This window comes from Malurus melanocephalus, unplaced genomic scaffold (genome assembly GCF_030028575.1).
Source record: "Malurus melanocephalus ecotype Western Australia unplaced genomic scaffold, MMel_1.1 scaffold_129, whole genome shotgun sequence".
NCBI classification, from domain to species: Eukaryota; Metazoa; Chordata; class Aves; order Passeriformes; family Maluridae; genus Malurus; species Malurus melanocephalus.
In genome coordinates, this window is record NW_026623361.1 from 834707 (window position 1) to 850549 (window position 15843).

Genomic DNA, 15843 nt, shown 5'->3' on the forward strand with positions numbered 1-15843 from the left:
CTACATCATAAACTACTGCCTCATATGCAGACTGTTTGCACAAAAAATGTGATCTATAAAGACTTTTAACAAAAATACTATGCAAGAAATATCTCAGGGTCTTTTAATACTTGTAGTAAGAGCTGCTGCTAGTAGCCAGCATGAACAGTTATTTCATCACTGATCTCCGCTTTCTTCATCTGATGCAGAAACAATACCTCAAATTCAGCACACCTTCCCAGGAGAAATGCTGCAATATTTCTTGTAATTCCTGACCTTAAAAAAACATTTAGACTGTTTACAAATCTATGTCAGCAAACTTCCCCATGAGTTCCTAAAAATTAGAAAAGTATTTTAATTTTTGCTAAAGCCAAACTTGCAGCAAATGCTGTTCACTTCTTAAATCAGGTCTTTCTGCTGAGTTTTATGCTTATGCAAATGACTAAATAATGAATCAGCCTTTTACTYTGAACTATATATCATAATCTCAGACTCAATTTTTTTTGGCAGAAAAGGTCCTAAACACTGACATTCAACAGCTGTGATGGGCCCAAAATCCCGATTGTCATTACCTTTGCTAGGCTTGTCCTCTGTAGTATTGGCCAATAAAGGGGCTGTCAGAACATGCATACAATGTTTGTAGAAGAAACCCAAGAATTCTGTCTTTTCTGTTTTCTAAGAAATAATAAAAAATAAATGTAATACAACTCATCAAATACTCCAACAAAATCAAATGTAGTTCAATTTGAAGGTAATTACTTACATTGGCAGTGGCGAGCATATTTTCTGGATCAACTAAAGTACGAAGCAAACCCATGAGTAGCACTGCCCCTCCAAGTTCTGGATCTGTGTCACAAATCATGTGTTCTATAATGAGGTTAATAAGTAGTATGTCCTAAGAGGGGGAAAAAAAAACCAATTCAAATGCTACTCTCTTGCTCCAAGTCTGAAATTATCTTCTGAGTTACTGCCTTGCTAAAAATGGTAGTCTAGCAAAATTTTGTGAAATGTGAACAAATACCAAATAAAAAAACCAACAAACTAAACAAAATCAAAATCATTTTACATGCCACTGATACATCCTTATCAGTCATTCAACAATAAGAATGCAAGAAGTGAAGAAAAATCTTTCAAAGCAACTAAAAATAGTTATGAAATAAACAATCTAATTTAGAATTAAGTCTGAACTGAAACAACAAAAGATAACAGTCCAGAGGCAGATCTTAAGAGTCTCAAAATTCAACTGATTACTGGAAGCACTTTCAGCGTTCRGAAGTTTTAACTTGCATCCTCCTTTGGACTACAGACCAAAAGACTGATTTCCACAAACATACAGTAGTAAATATCATAATACTATTGAACATGATGAGATTATTTTCACCTCAAAGTAACTCCAACATGTGTTTGCAGAAAACGTAGAAAATAATATTTACATTTAGGAATTCTCACACTGAAGTTGCTTGGTTAACCATTCCCCCCAGAAGAGGACAGTCATCAGACTCAAGTGGAACCACTGGCAATAGACTCTGTCCCAGCTGCCCCTTCCTTTCAGTACAGGAGGAGTAGCGCCAGCAGCTTCCTGTTCTCTGGCATGTTTTTAGCAGATACGAGAAAAAAAAATTAACCATCTCCTCTACAGAAAAGGTAGCACAATGGTTTTATCCCAAGATACCACTTTGAAATATGTTCCTTACCACTAGCTGTGTGCTAACTGGTTTTGTATTAATCAGTTACAGAGTATCTCTGGGAAATCACTGTCAAAAAGTGTTCTCAAACACTTAGGACCATAATTTTACTTTCAACATATATGATGATGAACTGAACACAAGTTTCTTACAAGTAAAATAAAAGCACTTGTGCATGCTAATATCAGAACTAAAATGTATGTTTTGCTTTTTAAGGAGAACTTTGTTCAAAACCACTTTGTTTTGTCTGCATGACAGCTGATGTTAACCATGGTTTATGGTAACCTGTTTGACTTTACATACAATGCAACAAGTATCTGTCAACATGTGAACGCTCAACTCACCTGACTAAAAGCAATCTTTAAAACACAGCAGTTCAGCATCCTGTTACCAAATTCCTTACTGCTTCAAAACTAGGGTTCATATCATTCATAGAGTTGTAAATACAAACCAGTAATTTCAAAAACAATACACACATTTCTGAGGACTCTCTACTTACATCATCATTCTGCTGCGCTTCCTGCATGACAAACTCTCGTACCATAGATGGGTTGTATTCAACCAAATATGAGAATATATCAGTGGCTGCACTCCGTACTTGTGCATCATCCATACCCTGGAAARGTCAAATAAAATTACTTATGTTTCCTTTAAAGGCTTAAATGGAACTGGAACAYACATAGCTTTAATTCCCTCTCACAAATCATACCTAACCATTGTTAAAACCATATTCTAAAACTAAGTCAACTATCACTCCTTCTCTGTAGATTTGACAACAGTTGGGCAAAATAAATTTTAAGGTTTCCCTGCCCTTCGATCGATTTTCCTATTTTCTTATTTGGATACCAAAAAGCAAGCAAAACTAGGAAAGCAAATGAGAAAACAAAAACTGAAAAATGCTAGGGTACTTACCAATGTCATATTGTAAAAGCTTTTAAAGTTTTACAAAAATATTTGAACRTTCTGAATCTCACACTAGGACAAGCCAAATAAAGCAAACAAAAAGAAAACCACATGCTGAAGTTACTTCTTTAAAAAAGCCTCTCTGAAGATAAACAAAATTGTTATGACAAAAGAACTGAAATGACTTACCAATATAACTTCTAATGCAGGCAGTATGCCCATATTTGACAAAGTTTTGAAAAATGCATCTCTGTTTTGAGGTTGCAGTGTTTGTGAGAACGCACAGAACTCTTTCAGAAAATTTACCTGAAAACCAGGAATATACTAGTCAGTAATTAAAAAAAAAACAAACAAGGGTGCACGTGTCACTTTGTGGTAACTGTCACATGTATATTTTACAGATTTCTTACCAATTCCTGTCTTTTCTCCTCATCTGTGGCTTCATCTGTTAGTTGTGCAAACAAGTCTGTCAGAAATTTTTCATCTTCCTACAAAGGCAAAACAATACCATTTGTTTATTTGACAATATCAAAAGGCATCCAAGTATAATACGAAGTTCTTCTAGACCACGCTTCCTGGAATTAAGAGAACATATGTTTGCATACTGTAGATAATCACACCAGTATCAACTTTCTAATTCTATTTTCAAGCAAATTAATATGAATCTTGTTTTTGAGTTCTAATCATGTTCACCATCACTCCACCCCGCAACGATTCACTCTCAATTATGACAATTTGTGTTGCCTTCTAGCTGCTCTTTTTCTACTTTCTACTGCAACTCTCACTGTTTTGTTTGTCACTTCTTCAACTTTCTTCCTCCTTGTCACATGTCAGTCCCCCTATATCACCCTTCCCTTGCTTCGGTTGTTTGCATACACTTAAAACATGATCTCCTACACAGTCCTACACACACACCCCATATATATCTTTGGAATGTTATTAGATCTCTGCACCAGACAAAAGCAAGGATACAATGAAGGGAAAGCTGCCTAACAGGAGGAATGAGGTGAGATTCCTTCCCCCTCAATGTTGTGAATTCTAGAGACCAAATTAAAACTGTCCCTATTACATATAGAATTTATTGAGCTTTCTGGCTGACAGCAATCAAAACCCATTCCATTATTTTCACACTGCTGTACCTTAGCAAAACTACAAACACCTGCAAATATTTCAAATGTGTATTTAGACTGAAAAAAGCAGCAATACTTAGCTTTCCATAACATTTACAATACTAACAACTAAGACAGAAATAAACCTTCCCATCTTTTCCCCAGTATTACACAGTAATAAGACAGCACTTGCTTAAGAAAGATTCCTGTACATCAGGTACTAATACATTTTTATACAAATACTATATATAGTACTACATAATACTCTGCATATATAAATATTAATACAGAAATCTGCCACTGTTGTTTCTTGTGAAGTCAGTAACACCATGCRCAACATACCTCCATCCCAAAACCACAGTGCCAGAAATCCAAGCTGCTTTGCTTATGTTTGCAACTCCATAAAGCAAAATTATGAAAGCACTTCAGATACACACACAAAAACTTTCTTATGTTGTGAATTTCCTCTGTAGCTCATCAGGCTCACCATGCAGCCTTGCTGAGAAATTAAGTACCTCAGTTCTGACAGCGCACCATGCTAAAGCTGCTGTAACACTGCCACAACACAATCAGGATATCTACATGGCACCGCACAACACAGATAAACCCAAAAGAGGGTGGCATGAGCTACTATATCTCACTGCACTATAAGGTAAACCCTAGAATTTGTCATTTTTCCTCTTGTCTTATTCTGAGGAATAAGACAGACAGAACCTGAACCAACAGACAATGAAAAAGAGTGATTTCTGGACACAAATGCGGTGCTATTTCTGTGACTACATCAAAATCAAAACAAAAAGGAGACAGGAGAAGCATCATTTGAAGTGTACCAGAATTCACTCTGGAGGATCAAGCATAGATGTAAATTTTGACTTTCAGACATCAACAGTCAAGTATGTTCAAAACAACTATTAAGATCTTTGATTTCAAGAAACATACCTTAAGCTTTAATGGGAAAATATAAGGATGTTTGACTAACTGCTATCCAGCTGTTAAATTGCTTAGTAAGTTTTCTGTTCTAAGATTTAACTCATGAGACATCACAGGTGATGTAACCCACAGCAGACATACTGACATATTCAGCCACTGAAATTAAAAAAAAAAGAACCAAACAAAACAAAATCCCATAAAACTCAGTTCTTTTGAAGAATATACAGGTTCTTTTGCATGATTAGCAGTGCATTTAAGAAAAGACTATGTCATTTGCTTTCATTTCTTTTTTTTCTATTTTGATCAAAATGTAAAACTAATCTTATCTATGAAAACTGTTGAGAAAATGCAAGCCTCTCCCCAACTGGAAAACATAACCCCTATTTCCGTTCTCACAGTGAAAGCAACTTTTCACTTCTTCCATAATACCTGAGAGTAAGGGCAAGTCAAGACCACAGAACTATCTTAGAGGGATTACTATGAAAAAGGAATGGAAACTTCAGCAGCACATTATTATGGTTCTTACACATGTAAGAGCCATGGGTAATGTGGTTCTGCAAAAAAAAAAAAAAAAAAAAAAAGTACACATTATTACCCAAAGCATCAAACTGGAGTTCTATGTTGTGGAAGAAGACCCTGTCCTGTTGGTGATATGTGGGTCTATTCATGACCCACTTCAGTGTCACAGAGACAGAATCAGCTGGGGAAGCTGCACATCTGGCACTACATGGCAGAGAAGGACTGGATGGGCAGGAAGGTGTGGGCAGGACCCCAGCTCAGCTCTCTGACCAGATTCTGCCACATCCCTGACCTGTCTGAGATGTGGTTGTCTGCAGCAGAGGCAACCCACTCACCCTGGTATTGGGCTTGGAAACATGGGACTTGTAGAGGTAACTTAACATAGGCAAGTGATAAAGATTTCAATGCTGACACTTGATGTTTCAGGAAGAATTTGCAAAAGTTCAGTATATAACTATTTTTCAGCATTCCAAACATACACTACAATACAGTATTTTACAATTCTGCATTAAATACACTACTGAAATATTCTCCATGCCATGTAATTTCCCAAACCCCATTAAATACTTTTGACCTATTTAAAATCAGACAAACTAAGATGGATCTGAGTGATTTGAAACATCCCACCCTTACATGGATARTATACAGTAAATGGCACTTAGTCCAAGAAAATAAAAACAACTTAGTTACTAACTTCACACTTATGGCTTAGCCCTGGAAAGTATTTAGCATTTATCTCATTCCAGATGCTTAATGAAAGGCAGACAGGTTGCTGTTAATGAGGAAAGACCCAATCCTCTCACATTYATAGAAAAATTGTGATTGCAAAGAACATTCTAAATACAAGAGTCTCTCACTCAAGATGTGTAATTACAAACAAGGGCAATATATCTCAAGAAACATTCCTGAACAGGAATCTGAATTCCACAGGATCTGTGGAAATGCACAGTCTGAGAGCAGAGTTCACATATTTTGGAAGTCACAAAGCACCAACACTTAATGCTAGAATTACATGAATATAAATGTTTGGTTTTTTTCTTCTCAACTTGCAAAAATTCCTCAAAATATGTATTGAAGTGAACACAGTGCAAATGCATAATTCTGTGCAGTATGGGGTCTTTTCATGCAGACAAGTATCAAAACACATTTAGCTGTATCTTACAAGCTGTGAAGGTCACAACTGTTTTCCAAGAAAACAAAACTGCAGACAATACTTCATGTATTTGTATTCATGTAATTGTGGATTCTAGRTATTTTCCCCAGGCACAGAAATTATTAAAAGTGTAATACTTTAACTTTATGTATACCAGAAACTAAGTACATTCATTTACGTTTTGCAATATCTAAGTAGATGCTGGCAGGATTTAATAAATTTCAAAGCTCATGAAGATAAAAACAAGTCAGGCCAAGTACTCACTCATTTTTTACTTTCAAAACAAGACCAAAAAAAGTCATTATTTACATTTATGATTCAACTTTCAAAGTTGTCCTYATCCTCCCAAAAAGGCACTTAAAAATGGATTCTTCAAAACCAGGCCTCTCTTAGATGTAATCAACATTCAATGATCAGATACTTTGTGTCTGTGATTACAGAAAAATGACATAAAATATACTTTACCTCAAAAGAGACCATCCAAGAAACTCACCACCACCTAAACTGGAAAGAGCACACATTCCATCCTATTTTCCATCTCCATATTCATTTTGGGCAGAAACAATATTTTAACCCATAAAGCAAGATTTTCATAAAATGTTTCTAGCAARCAGATAATTACCTCTTCACACACACATTCCTTCCTGCTACCACACAGAAGATTTCTTAGTTTAAAACCTCCTTTGTATCAGACTGCCTTTCCACATGCGCCTTCATCATGCACTACTTCCACTTAAATCAACATGCTAGAACAGTAGCGAGAGCCACCAAATCACTTGTGTAGTTTCTATCCACATGGAAAATTATTTTCTACAATGAAGAAGTTAATCCCAAAGATCATGAGCATGCACCATTTGCAAATATCTTTCACCAAGTCATTCCCTCAGAAACTGGAATCCTTTTACACTTTACTGGAAGGTGAATTTTGCTCAAAGTATAAAATCTCCAGTTATTCCTGAGCCAACTATTACAAAAAAGCAGACTGGATTTGGGTAAAACTACCAACATGCATTAATACAGTTCTTCCTCTAAAACAACAATGCAGATAATTATGTAGTTATGTGTGCATCCACAGGACTCTGTTAAGAATAAGYAACTATCTGTAAAACCACTTTCAAAACTGAAACTTGCCTATTATTATAAATAAATAAATACAGTAAAATATACAGATGTACCTAAATGCCTGTATTTTTRGAGATATTTTTATATCTCTGAAAAGAGATATAGGGACTATCAGTAATATGATTTCTGTATTTAAAAATTCTGATTTGCCAGTACAGTAATATGATYTGATCACTGCTCTACCAGGCACGAAAACTATTTTAACATATGTCCAATTTTCCTCTTCTAATCTCCCCTTTCCTGAAAATAAATGACCTTGAAGTCTAAATGCACATACCCAAAAGTAATCCTAACAATATTCTGTATTCTGGAAGATAAACAGATGGAATGATCTTGCTTGCAAAAAGAACACACCAATGAGAGAAGGGGGAGAGAACAGAAGGAAATAGTGTTCGCTCACTCTATGGCGCAGTTTTGCAAGTTTTTGTTTTTTAYGAACTAGTTAATAATACAAAGGGAAAGAACTGTTGGCCTTCAGTGTGAACATTAGTATATTTTTTTTAAATTGCAAAAGAGCGTCATATAAAGCAGGAAACACCACTTACCTGTCCCACCCCCACTCTCAAAACTTGGTGAACTCTATGTTTCAGTAAGGTTTTCTTGGTGACTATGACATCTCAAGACTAGAATAGGCTGGACCTCAAGCAGTAAGAGCATRTTAGGAGGGGCTGAAATTGCAAAAATAATGTTTTATACCTCCTAGGTATCTTATACATTGTGAATGACAAAATCTGTAACTTGAGTAGATTTCCACAACAGTTAATTCTGCAGGCTGGAAATACTGCTTTCATGGCTTAAATATTCATCATGCAACAGGATCTAGTTTAGTGAGATGTTGCCATATTCACTTAAAAGGACAGATCTTATAAAATTGAATCACAAATATGCTAACCTCTAGTTCTCAGAAAAGCCATCAATGTRCGCACATTTTTATAAAAATTATGGGAAAGCTAACTTCATGCAGAAGGAGGGAAGAATATGGTTCATAACCCTAATGTCAAAGGTTAGCTGTTTTCTATTTTTGGTTTTAGCACAAAAGGGCAAAAGTTAATTTACCTACCAAAGAAAGGAAAATCATGCAAGCAATTATCTTCCGTGACTACAGAATTAATTTTTTCTTAAACACATGCAAAGTCTCTCTAATAAAGCCACAACTCTGAAGAATCAGCATATTTTCATTTATAATATTCATTAATTATAACTGAAAAACTAACTTTAAATGTCAGTGACCAAAAATGGTTAATCTTGACGAAATGCCTTAAATAAAACCCAGTGGCAGTTTTGAGTAAAGTCACTCAGCCTGTCCAAAAGCGTAAGACATGATCTGCACAGTCTTCCATGAACTTCTAGTCACTTCCCTGAAACTAGTCTGGCTGAGTTAATTGAGATGAGATTACTGTAAGGTGCCACTCTGGCTAATAGCCTGACACGGAAAGGCTTCATAAGAGCTCATTTTTTTTCCATGATGGTGGTAAGAGTTTTTCTTTTCCTTTCTTTTATAGCCAGAGAGAGAGAGAAAAGAACTGAATTCCTTTCCTTCATAACCAGAGAGAGAGAGAGAAAAGAACTGAACACCCAACAACTCAGTTGTACACACAAGAGCTGCAGTATGTCATGAGATATCAGCCGCTCAGGGAGTTTATTTTTATTCTGCCAAGTGAAACGCCCCAAAAAGTGATCACTTTCATTACATCCTCAATTGTCCAAGAGAGACAACCCAAAGTCAACAGCAGAGGCATTAACAATCTTTGCAGCGCATCAGCTAAGAACTTGAGACTCATCCTGGGTTCCCAATAAACTACTGTGAAGTATCCCAGAGTCTTTTCAATTAATAATGACTTATACAGGAAACCACTTCTTAGGTACACATGTAAAGTTAGCACCAAGATGTCAAAAGATCTAAAATAATGAACACCACGAACTACAGAGAACTTTATATCCTTCATGAAGTAACACCCCCTCCACACACACCAAGGGCTGTGRTACCAGCTACAGGAATGCATGTTAAACCATACATGAATGAAAGAAAGCCCTTAGGCATTAGTTATAGAAGCGAATTCAACAAAATCAATCTTTTAATTTAGTTCTCAAAGCATTATTTATTCTGCTTAAAGAAACTGGAAGAAACAGTACCATACATTTTATACACAGACTGTAGKAATGGGGGGGTGAAATGAAACTAGAATGCAGGGATTACAGAGAAGTGCAGCCTGACCTATTGCTCTATGAATAAATGAATAAATAAAATGCCAGGTAAGTTGGCTGAAACCTTGGATTAGAGCTACACTGCAAGAATTTGAAAAAATCAATCAATCAATCAATCAATCAATCAATCAATCAATCAATCAATCATTTTAAACCCTTAGAAATGCAATGAACACTTAATTTGTGAGTCTTAGTTCTAATTCCCTCAAATCCAAAAATTGATCAACAATGTCAAATGATTTCCAACAGATCCTTACTTATAAACCCAGGGAGTTCTCCCTCATGGCTAGAGAAACTCATTGCTCACTGCTGTGTGGAAACACAGTATAGCATAGGATGTATAATCTTTCTTGTGTTGCCATCATTCTGGGCTCCTCAAACTGTGGAAAGCACTTCAACAACTCCAAATGCTTATCTGAAAGTACACTTTAKTCTCAACCATAGCAAACAGCAACAGAAGTGCAGGTAAGGTTCAAAAATCTGCTGTCACACAAGTCAAAATCAGATCTGAGCCTCTATTTCAACTGTGAACTGCACTAAACCTTGATATTCTAACCAAAACCTACCCTACATCTATTAACATAACACAAGTTGCAAGAGACAGAAAAAAGGAAACTCATCTGTCACTAGTCCTCAATAAAGTTATGCTGGGATGTCTGGCAAACACACCCTTAAARATTTTGCAGGATCAGGCCCTCTTTCTCCTTGCCCAGTTTCTTTTTTGAAGCTCAAGATCCCTCTCAGAATCAGCCAGTCACCAAGACTCCTAAGTAATTGTTCCTCTCCTCCTCCTCAAGTCAAAATGCATCATCTTCAGAAATTTGCTTTTAGCAACCCTTGTAAAGAAGACATTTTTGAGGCAACAGTCAAATACTAGATGCTCCAGTTGAGACCCCTTAATGGAATCTTACTCTACATTCTCTCAGTCAGACTTGTMAAATTCTTCAAATTTAGGAATTCCAAAATAATTCAAGCCTTATGAATGCTTCAGATAAACAACTATGTTGTTTATAAAGGACCCCCATACAGACATGAACAGTTTGGTTCAGCTGGGCATAAGCTGGGGTCTAGTACTACTGAAGACGACCCAGGTGTTACTAGATAGATTAAAACTCCAAGGGAATGGATTAAGTAAAACCAGTATTCTGATAACMGAGTGTGATGGATGAAAATTTGTGAGGCCTAGTTTTGGCAATTATTTGCTTTCTGAGCTTGCAAAAGGAATTTTCATTCTCCTTTGCTGTGTTTTTCACTAAATTAAACAGGATACATCCCAAGAGGCAAACCAAAGACAAGTATGATTAAAGTAATCAGTAAACATCTAACACTTGGTCCATTTCTCCAGATCAGATAGCYCTATTCAGACAGCAGCTATTCATTTATTAAACCCTGGGAGAACTAAGGTAATGATAATTGATTTCTAAAAACCAGTATACATGTGCTGTAACACTTTGCTGASCTAGCTGAAAGCTTTAGAAAGCTCTCCTTACAGATATGTGCCACCAACCTCTAACATTCAGGAAGTTCATGGGTTGGTACAGAACACGTAAGATGTTGGTAAGCTATGTAAAGCATCAAATAATCTCTTTAGATTTGCAGTAATGAAAAATGGTAATTCCAAGGAGCATTATTCAGGGACTYATTAAGACAAGCTAAGAAATCATTGAAACATCTAAAGCAGTATTATGTTCTCAATGTGTACTTTCCCAACAGCTAATTAAATTTACTTCAAAATTAGCAACAGCAACATCATGGTAGGAGATTACATTGTGAAATTTAGGCAAAGCATTTAACTTTTTTCATGGTAACATGACAAAAAATATCCCTAAGACTAAAAAGCCACGAAATACAAAAAAACCCCAACTCTCAAAACTATTAAAGATTCAAAGCACAAAAAGTAGTATCCATTCCAAAGAGCCTCACTCAATATTCTACATATGTTTGCTCCATTTAAATCAGTTACAGAAAATCTAGTGCAAATTCAGAAAATAAAGAATGTGTATTTGACAGCTCAGTACTCAAACTCATGCCTTTTCTGTCACACTTTGCAATTACTTATAGATCACACAAGTGAAGGTTCCACCGAAGCACCTCAATCTCTCCAGGAATAATTATCCAACTTTCTTAGCACAAGTAAAAGACTATGAGTTTTTGAAACTTACCTGTAACATGCCAACTATTTCCACTTTATTAAAAAAGATGAAAGAATGAAGTGTTGATAGCATATTTTCCTCAAAAACTGAGGGAGTAGGTAGGACCATATCTTGAATATACTGTACTCTGTATGTCTGATGTATTTTTTGCTTTAGCTCTGGATCAGATATAGGTATCACCTCTTTAAATTTTGCTGTTTTAGTCAGAAATTCCCTGTGCTTCCGTGACTGTGATAAAGATGGATCATATTCTAGGCATCCAATTACGTCCATTATACATTCCTCAGAAAACATGACTTCAAAAAGTGCAGTTCTGTTCAAAAGGAAAATTCCCTTAATAATTTCATATAAGTGGTGTAGTCCTTCAATGTTCTCCAAGTCTTCGCACACATGAAAAATTTCTAAGAGTTTCTTAATATAACCCTCATTTTCCAGTGCTAGTGCGAGTTTTTCACGACGTAATGGGGAAGGCAGTGAAGATGCCACAAGTTCTGCAATTTCTTCTAGTCGGCTGAGTTCACAGGATGGCAATTCTAGACCTGGYGATGACATATCATCAAAGCGTTCCTCCTCAGATTCATCAACAAGATCCTGAGTAATATCGACAGAAGGGTCTTTGCCTTGAACCTACAAAATAAGATGTGTACAAAGTGGAGTTTAATTTTACTGCTACTTGAATGTTTTTTTAAAAAAATGCCACTTCAAAGTATCACACACTTTTTTCTTTGTATGGGGAAAACAGAAAGGCAAATCCAGTTTGACACTGAGTATAGCTGGTTTGGAAAAGAAAAGAGATAACGAGAAGACTTCTTCAAAAAGAAAGCTTTACAGAACTATTTAGAAGTTAAACATTTCATTTTATTTTTAAAAACAGGAGGAAGAATAAGGAAAAAAGCTGCATTTTCTGAGTACTTCAAACAAAAACAGAAATTCACAATTATTAATATGGACAGCAAGTTTATAATAGACTACTGAACTAAGCTGTTTTGTTTCCAGTCTTTATTCTCTGCAGACAGATTTTCAAATGCAAATCAGTGTTAATTAATCTCCCCTTAAGAACAAAAAAGCTCAAACCAACACTGACAAAAGAATAGTGGAATACTGAYTATCAGAAAAATGATGCACAGGACTTGCAAAGATCTCTCCAGAAAGACAAGAAAACTGTAGAAAGTATGAATTAGTTAAAAAATGCACAGATCCTTGGGCACCAGAGTGTACCAGCTTTAATGACATCTCAATTTTAGCATCTGCTTGAAGTCTGATGTGTCAAATTCAGAGAGGCAATGCTGTGCAGAACAGTATAAGGTGCTGTTGTTTTTAATCATAAAAATTGGCAAAAAACCCTGGGAGAAATAATGCTTCATTTGTAACAGCAAGCCTATACTTAGAATGTTGCTAAAACCCACATATTGTTCTGCTCATATAGCAGCAACTGCTTTCATTTTAAACAGTATCAAAGCTTTCCTTTCAGAAAAATTTTAATGACTAAGGAAGCTTAAGATCCATAAAGTATACTAGACACAAATACAATAACATGGCCCCGAAACAGGATGTAAAGACAGTGGTTTCCTACAAAAATATTAGATCTTTACATGAGGGTGAGGAAGCTGGGCTTCTTATCTGGGTGTTTCCTAAGAACAAAATTTCCCTTTTCCCCACTTTGTTTCTGTCCCCAGCTTTTGGTCCATTGACTGTTAAGGTTCTTGAAAATGTTTCTGTACTTATTCACATGAGTGGTGAAAGACTCATTCATAAAAAAAGGAATAATCTATACACATGTAACAATGAAACCAGATYTCTTTTGCTTCATTTCTGAAATCAGTGAGAACAAACTTGAAAAGACAGAATGGGGAGAGCTTTCCATTTGTAAAGAACAGAAAGAACGCAGAGAAGGATTCAGAGTAATTTAGAAAAATCCCACATAATGTAGCATAGAATTAAGAGAAGTTGCAAAGCTCAGAAGGGAAGAAAATACCTGAACAAGAACTGACAAAGTGAACTAACCTAAGTGAATCTTTTGGGTCAGTAGTGAAAACCTGATTAAATATTATCCACAAATAACAYTGAGTGACTAAACACTCATTTGGTGGTACTGGTAAAACACATGTTAAAATATATACATGCTACACATACTTTTTTTTTGATTTCTTAAAATATTATCTTTAAGGTGATAATACAGGGATAGAGCTATCTCCTACTATCAGATCAATCTTTCATAGCCTGGCAACATTTACATGGAAAGWATTTCCAAGAGAAACTCAGTATTTCCCTTACTTGAAACAGAAGAATGAGAAATGCAGAAAAACTAAATAAAATATGGTTTTATTATAATAAATATATAGAAGTATATATTACAGTGTATTCTGTAAGAAGTACATTATAAAACTGACTAAGAGCTCATATGCATTCTTCTCTCCACAATAAAACTTAGATAGGTAATCTTTTCTCTTACGGCCAACCTGAAAAAAGTTAAGTATGACATTGTTAAGTAACTTTTTAAGCACTCATTTTGAGCTACACTTCCTTAGGTGATAATAGAGCTAAAAAGTTATCTTAGGTGATAGACCTGAAATTGCTCTATAAAAATACCCAAGATATAGATTAGATTTGTATTAAATTTCTGAAGGAAGGAGAAAGCTTTCAAATTTAAAAACACAAAATTTGGGACAGCTGGCTAAACAAGTTTTTACTTGCCACCTACTGTTATTTAAATTCACCTTTCAGAACAGCCTAAAAGTTTTGAACACGAACATTCAGATGAATTAGGTTGTCTCAATCCTACATTTATCAAACTTACCTGACATATTTTTTCCCATATTTCATCACATCCTGCTTTTTCTTGAAAGCTAAGTGCCAAATCATAATTTTCAGCTTCAGACCACACAATCAAGGTATCCTTTAAAAGAGAGGAGGAGTATTTTCAGGCAATATATTTCAGACTTTACACATCTAAATAGTGTTTAAAGAGCAAAATTTTAAAATAAAAACAGCCTGACACGTAATTATGACAAGACAATAATACAATACAAATGCAACCACCACATTYCATAACATTTTTTTATGTTCCAGGATTCTTAGGATTAAAAAAAATTCTGCATAAATCAGAACAAAGAAGTTCCAGAACCAGATGAAAAGTTTTAGTTCTTACTTTATGTGACCATAGTACTGTAAATCTCCAAAAAAGTTGATCTAGAATACACACTTCTACTTCAGGACATTCTCTAATAAAATACAGTAAGAAAAGCAACGGGTTTTGTGGGGATTTATGTTTGGGGGTTTTTTAAATATTTCAGTTGGACCTCATGAAACTACACTTTTTCTATAGGATCAAAGTTATAAYACATTTTTTCATTTTTGTTGGCCCCAGAAGACACTGCTAATGCATGGAACAACAGTTTAAAAGGTAGCCCCAAGAYGGTTACAAACCTTAAAGAACAGGAACAGCACAGTTTACTGCATTAGGAGCACACGGACCCACTACACTGAACCACACACTGGAGCTTTATTAATTCCAAACTACAATTCTGGAAGGAAGTTTCACCCTAGASTTCTAGAAATTAGTTGAAACTTTGCTTAGCTGTTGTACTACCCAGACAATGAAGCTCTCATCAACTTACTAGCATAGTTTATYAGAGCGTTTATCAGAGCCCTCAAACTGGATGCAAAACCAATATAGGAAAGTGGAAGGCGATGCTGCAAAAAGCAATGTCACACACTGATAAGGTATTTAATGAAGTAGTTTACATAGAGTCTGCTAAATAACTCTTAGAAAAACTGAATTAAAAAAATTAATAAGAARATAAAATCAGCATTGTTTATTTGTTTAGTGAATCAACTTTTACTGTAAGTCTTTTGTCTTCCTGTAACAGCTGAAATATATCCACAGTAAATACATATAGCTCCAAGATACCCCATTATTTCAGCCACTTGCTAAACCATGCATTTACTCACTAGGGCAAGAGACATGAGAATTTTTCTATTTATACATACAACATTTTTACCTCATTAAGTACAGGTTTTGTTTATAGTGATATTAACATGAATATTGACAATAAAGAGAAACCTTGCATTTGGATTTCGTTATG

The 15843-nt window shown here is 35.4% G+C and overlaps 1 protein-coding gene across 1 annotated transcript in view; it reads right to left on the minus strand.

Moving 5' to 3' along the window:
* The window catches only part of PPP4R3A (protein phosphatase 4 regulatory subunit 3A), a 41720-nt gene that overhangs the window by 10022 nt on the left and 15855 nt on the right, over positions 1-15843 (minus strand). Inside the window, exons 3-9 of the mRNA XM_057370610.1 lie at positions 14556-14654; positions 11768-12385; positions 2978-3055; positions 2757-2873; positions 2164-2280; positions 743-874; positions 552-654 (exon numbers count right to left, since the gene is read on the minus strand). Coding sequence (XP_057226593.1) covers positions 552-654; positions 743-874; positions 2164-2280; positions 2757-2873; positions 2978-3055; positions 11768-12385; positions 14556-14654 — 1264 coding nt within the window. The remainder of the gene's footprint in view (positions 1-551; positions 655-742; positions 875-2163; positions 2281-2756; positions 2874-2977; positions 3056-11767; positions 12386-14555; positions 14655-15843) is intronic.